This window comes from Galeopterus variegatus, unplaced genomic scaffold (assembly GCF_000696425.1).
Source record: "Galeopterus variegatus unplaced genomic scaffold, G_variegatus-3.0.2 Scaffold3408, whole genome shotgun sequence".
Classification (NCBI taxonomy): domain Eukaryota; kingdom Metazoa; phylum Chordata; class Mammalia; order Dermoptera; family Cynocephalidae; genus Galeopterus; species Galeopterus variegatus.
Window position 1 is genome coordinate 49,924 of NW_007729519.1, and position 6,464 is coordinate 56,387.

At 35.8% G+C, this 6,464-nt stretch overlaps 1 protein-coding gene across 5 annotated transcripts in view; it reads right to left on the reverse strand.

Moving 5' to 3' along the window:
- Positions 1–872: 872 nt before the first annotated feature.
- The window catches only part of ELF2 (E74-like factor 2 (ets domain transcription factor)), a 105,830-nt gene continuing 100,238 nt past the window's right edge, over positions 873–6,464 (reverse strand). For all 5 annotated transcript variants that reach the window (XM_008584933.1, XM_008584934.1, XM_008584932.1 and 2 more), the window contains 3 exons: positions 5,199–5,391; positions 3,935–4,285; positions 873–3,226 (listed from right to left, as the gene is read on the reverse strand). In XM_008584933.1, coding sequence (XP_008583155.1) covers positions 2,602–3,226; positions 3,935–4,285; positions 5,199–5,391 — 1,169 coding nt within the window. In that variant the 3' untranslated portion in view covers positions 873–2,601. The remainder of the gene's footprint in view (positions 3,227–3,934; positions 4,286–5,198; positions 5,392–6,464) is intronic.

Here is a 6,464-nt window from a genome sequence, read left to right on the forward strand (position 1 = left end):
CAGGTGGGAAGAATGGATGCTGGAGTAAACAGGTCCTCTGTAGCAAGAGGCCCAGAAATAGAACAAATTCACAGCTCAAGACCATGCTCTCTGTAAAGAGGTATACTGTTCATTTGGTGAGAAGAGTGGTGAAGGCTGCAATGGTTGCTGGAAAATGACCTAAGGCATAAGTGGATAGATTGCTGGTCATAGTTCAAAGGCCTGGTGAAGCTGGAAAATTTAGTGGCATCAAACCATGGTTATGTGGTCTTTCTCTGATATGCTGGACACAAAAAACATATGTAAGTTATTATTGATTTATTTGGAGCAGCTCAGATTAAAAGCCATAACATTAAGGAAGCAGGTGAGGCATACCACTGATAATTTCAATCAGCACAAACACTCTGGTCAGTATATAATGTCAACATATATGTTTTCAAATCTAGATTTATATGTACTACTTATTCTGAGACACAGAAAAATCTTCAGGTAGAGTGGTGGAGATAAGCTAGGTAGGCCTGGCTTAACCTACTTAGAACCAATTAAGAATTCAGCATAAGAGGAAATTATTCTCTTAAAATCTAAGTGTCTTTAGCTGCCCTCCATAGCATATGTCTTAAATTCTTAGCACATGTTACTAAAAATCAATACATGTCCAGTCTGAGTGTCTAATATGCTCAGCACTTGGGGAGGGGTGCAGGTATGGTATAAAATACAATCTTTGCCCTAAAAGAGTATTATGGAAGACATGACTAAACAAATATAACCACCGAGTAATAAAGAAGATAATACAATTAAGTGCCAAAGCATATAATATGGATTTTTAAAGCTGAAATTTTTAGGAAATGTTTTAAAAGGAGGTAGATTAACTCCCAAATGGGATAAGAATCAAGTGAGTTTTTCTTTGAGCTTTATTAAAAAGTACCATCAGGTATGTTTATGGAAAAGATAAAAGATTAGGAATGGAGCTGTTACAAAAATTTTTGTTAACCTAAGTATCTGATCAAATGTACAAATAAAGGCCAAAAATACTAAGTATCAGTTCATTTAAATTTCTAAAAGTTATGAAGGTAACACTTTTCTTTGTAGTAGAATGAGCATTAAGATGTGGAGTGACAGGACCTAGTTTTGTGTGAAATTAGATAATTCACATAATCTTTCTGGTACCTCAATTTCCTAATCTGTAAAAGGGCTAGCGTATTATTACTTGTTCTTTCTACCCTCAAAAGGTCCGACTAAGAAACAATCTGATTTGAAAGTGTTCTATAAATATAAATTTTTACGTGTGGCCTACTAAAATGCCAAATTCATTACGGTAAGTAGAACATTACATAGTTCATAATAATAATTATGTGTCAACATGCAGATATTTGCCAAATATTAATATAATGGGATAAAACAGACGTAGAATTTCTTCACACAGTAGTTGTGAAGGAGAAACAAGACTTCTATTACTTAACTAAATCAACATCTCTATACTGGCTTTTGAATATTGTTAAAAATATCACCAGAGACCAAAACACAAGATAAATTTCATTTCTATATTTCAGAAAACCTACTTGAATACACTTTGAAACAAGAGTACAACAAAATAGAATATACTTCAAATGTTGAATATACAAACTATTATAGTTCAAATCTGAACACTGGTACTTTCCCTCTTAAACTTCAACTAAAAAAAAAAAGAAAGAAAGAAAAAAAAACTCCAGGTATGAGAGCTACCTGACAACAATTCATGCTGAGCCTGAACTTCCAAGTGACAGTAGAACTGAAACTGATATGTCTGCACAGATGCCAGGGCTAAGTGAGTGTGACACAGGCATGTTACAGCAAAAGGCCAGAGCCAACTGTTAATTTGTCCACAATTAAGAAACTGACAGACTTAAACTACCATATAAAATGTTACATGTAAATTCTATAACAATACTGTGCTAGGTACAAGATTTTTAAAATTTTTCTTTTAATAAAAAAGCTTTACACAAACAAGCCATTAGCTTATTTCAAGAAAGAAAACCGAAAATTAGTCTAAGGCCTTTGTTTTAAATCAGCTTAAGCTATATGATATTAAAAAAAAATCGCACTAGATCTTTTTTGCTATCCTCTTTCTGAAGCTTTTGGATCCATTCTTCAATTCACATTCTAAAATACCTATATTAGCAGAGTCTTCACATAGCACCAGTTAAGTGAGTACTGTGCGAACACAGTAATAATTGCTGGTATGCATATAAAATGCATCAAAAATTGCTATATGTAACAATGAGATCAGCCATCCCAACCCCTTCCTACTGAAAACTATATAACCTCTTACAGAATATGTTAGTGTTCCAAGTCTTAGTGTAACTTGATATTGTAGTGAGCTGCTTGGTCCCTTTCAATCCTTTTTCTTATTGACAGGTTCAGTTGTTTCCTACTGTAAGAGGCAGTTTTCTGTCAGCATCTCAATATGTAGTTCATTCCCCACTGAAACATGGGATAGGTAATTTATTTCCAGTAAGTTTGATTGTTTCCTTATATGCATTAAAAAATGTTTTAATGTCGTCCATTGACTTTTCTTGATGACTTCCCTTGCAAATGTTTGTCAGTACTATCACTAACAGTCTAAAAGTCCATGGTGGAGCTATTTTATTTCTCACAAGTCACTAGTCCTTCTGTTTTCATGGTTACAGGAAGGGCAATAGCAGAAGGAGCACTGACAACCACTACATGGGTCACTGTCTTGTTTCCATCTGCTGGTTTTTCTTCCACCAGCTGCAAAGTTTTCACATCATGTTCCTGCTTTTTTGCCACTGCTTCTGATTTAACCTCAGGTCCTTTTATGACTGCACTAATAACTCGAGGAGGAGTCTGGCCAGATGCCTGTTGAGTAGGCACTGATAGTCTCATTACAGGTGTACCATGGGCTATTGAAACAGGGGTAAGTGCTCTCACAGCCAGTGGGGTTCCAACAATGTTAATGCTTCCTGATCCAGTCAGATTTGACTTTGTCTGCAGCTGACACTGTGCAAGTTGTGTAGCTGGGATGGTAATAATTTTGGCAGGCTGCATGGTAATTTTTTCTCCGTTTTCAGTAGAGGCTGGCATCACAGTAGGGATTGTCTGAATGACTACCTTTGGAGAGGTTGCTGTAGTTGGACTATTGCTGGTTATTAATGGTGCACCTGCATTAACTGACTGAACTGCTACAGTTGAAATTTTCTGACCCAATGATGTCATCACAACAGGTACTTGCATCGCCACACGAACTGTCCTAGTAGATTAAAAGAAAGTTGATTATATTTCATGCTAAATTTAAAAATGGGTCTCTTGAGCAAAACTATGAATGCAAATCCAAACTGTATAAAAATAGTGCTCCTAAGTTCTGCAGATGTGCTAGCAATTCCTGAGGTTTAGATTATGAAATACCACAAAACAAATAGATTTAAAAATCTAAAGCCCACATTAAGCTCCATCTGTAAAATCATAAAAACCAATTCAGGTTTGTTGATACATCTACTTTAACAACAAAAAATACATTTAAAATATCAATCACTTTTGGGCCAGCCCGGTGGCGCACTCGGTAGAGTGCGGCGCTCCCATTGAGGGTTCGGATCCCATATAGAGACCGGTCCACTCACTGGTTGAGCGCGGTGTGGGCGTGACAGCGAGGGTTGCGATCCCGTTACTGGTCACAAAAAAAGACAAAAAGGAAAAAATATATATATATATATATCAATCACTTTTCAAAGTCCTGATAAGCAGGTTCTTAGAATGCTACTTTTATCTTTTTTTTTTTTTTTAAGCAGCTGGCCTATAAGAGGATGCAAACCTTTCACCTTGGCTTTAGAACACTGCTCTCTAACCAACTGAGCTAACTGGCCAGCCCCATGCTACTATTAAACAAAAGGACATTTCATTTTTACCAAGGAGACTTTTTTAAAAAGTAAATACATTACAACTAATGGTTTGCCTCATTTACCTTGGAGCTGCTGTTGCTGATGCAGATGCAGTGGTCGTAGGAGACCTGGATGAAGCATCGTGACCAGGAGAAGTGATATTCACAACTCTAGCTACACCCTTCTCTGCTCTGGAGCAGTTTATAGGAGATGAGTTTTTTCCACCTCGCACAGAAGTCGCTGCTTTCAGGAGACTTTCTGCAGACAGTGATACTCGTTCTAATGATTTTTCATCAGTGGCTGCTGCTAAATCTTCATTACAGGTTTCACTTTTGTCATCATCTATAACCACTATGTTTTTGGGCATATCCTTGAATTGATAGACAAGCCTCTGCCCTTCAACCTTTGCAAGAATTCCCCTTTGGTAATAATATCTGTAAGGGGAAAAAGTACTAAATTAATCAAAAGTGTTATATTTCCCCCACACCCCTTCTCCCCCAAAAATGTACAGTGGATACTAACAGAAACATTCACTCATTCCTGTAAGAGATAAGAAAGGAGGAGTTCCTACTGTCTGGACTGCTCAAAAAGCCACGGATTTGGAGTAGGAATGAAGTTGGAACTTTGCATGCCATAGGCACTGTAACCTTGAGGTCTATAAAGTAGCTAAAAAGTTCATTCTCTTTCTTAAAAATAATTTGACCTAAATATAAAATATTCTACTGTATTTTACTGACATTGGTAGAAATTCTATTCTGACTTACATACGTTATTAAAACAATCTGATGTTACATGGAAAAATTACCTAAGCCACACTTAGTATAGATTAATCTGGGACATGTGAGTACTGTTACATAAACTATGTACCAGTTGGTACTTACATACCAACACCCTTAATTAGAAGAAGTCATATACGTTACAATGAAAGAGTTTTGTGGATTTCTCAAACTGACAAAACTTAAGAGAAATATTCATATTAAGATAAATCCATTTATAACAAACTCACGGGAGCTAAAAAAGCAAATTAACTTTGGAGACAGTATTTCATTTGGATTTAGTTTAAGTTTTTTTAAAGGCCTACAACTTAATTTCTATTAAGGCATAGTCCTAAGTGCAAAAGCACATTTTCTGCAAAAGCAGACTTTCCAATGATGTTGAAATTTTAGGCACCTAGACTAAACTCTCCTCATTTACTTTTTTAAAAACCTAAGAAGCTTCTCTAGAATATCCCCCAGAATTAAAAGTTACAATACGGGATTCTGAGCCTCTCTTTTAATTAGACAGCTAACAGACAATATAAAGAGATACAGAAGTTTTGTTCAAATACTACCTCATTTGTGTTCTTACCTCAAAGCTCGTCCCATAGTTTCGTAGTTCATGTCTGGCTTGTTCTTATGCTTTCCCCATAGCTTAGAGACAGCCTTTGAATCCACGAGCTTGAATATGCCTTTTTCTCTCTGTGTCCACTTAATATACCGGGGACAAGTATTTTTATCTTGAAGTAGATCTAAAAGAAACTCCCACAAATAGGTTGTGTTTCCTTTAAAAACAAAGCAAAAACAATGATAGAAACTGACTGAAAATTCATTAACATAATTAAATACATAATTAAAAGCAAATAAAAGTCTGCTTCATTGTAACATAAAAATCCTAAATATACTTTTTTCTGGTTTTTAAAAAAGGTATCCCCTATGTATGTTTCCAGTTATGATAATAATATAATAGAGGTCCTAGATTTTGTACTATCATATAGCACCCTATCCCTACATTTTGAGTTCAGTAAAGGCAAAGGCATAATGTTTAGCACAAAGTTAACCTAAATTAAATAGAATCAAATTTATTAATTTACACAGATTTAAACTCTGAATAAAATAAATTTATTTGCACCTATGATTATTATATGGCAAGTCCAAATTCCATAATCAAAATTCATTAAAAGGCACTTATTAATTTTTATCAAATAGGCAAGCAATATGCAATGAAATGTGCAAAACTGTTACGTGTCAGTCCTAGGATTTTTTTGTAGGAAACATACTTTTCCTTTGATTCACCTAGAGGCATGAACTCTCTGAGACACATGTGTTACACTAGAGTACTTCAAAAAGTTTGTGGAAGGGCCGAGCCCGTGGCGCACTTGGGAGAGGGCGGCGCTGGGAGTGCAGCAGCGCTCCCGCCGCGGGTTCGGAACCTATATAGGGATGGCTGGTGCGCTCACTGGCTGAGCGCAGTGCAGCCGGTCTCAAAAAGGACGAAAAAGAAAAAAAGAAAAAAAAAAAAAGTTTGTGGAAAATGGGATTAGAAGTTAATGTGAATCTTTGCATGAACTTTTTGAAGACCCCTCGTATATTGCAAACTACCTTAACCCTTTAAGCATTCTCTTATCATTTTTCTCTGGACTACTAATCAATTTAGACTTGATATCAATGAAAGGTACTTAACACAGGTTTTAAAACATTCCTAAAATCTTTCTACTGAAAATACCTAGTACAGTGAAGACCGTATATTAAAAGGATTTCTTTATATATGAACAACTCAGTTATTAAAGACATTTGTGCTTCGGTCTTAAAATATGAGCTTCTTAAATGGAAACTATAAAAAGTAGTACAGCAATTC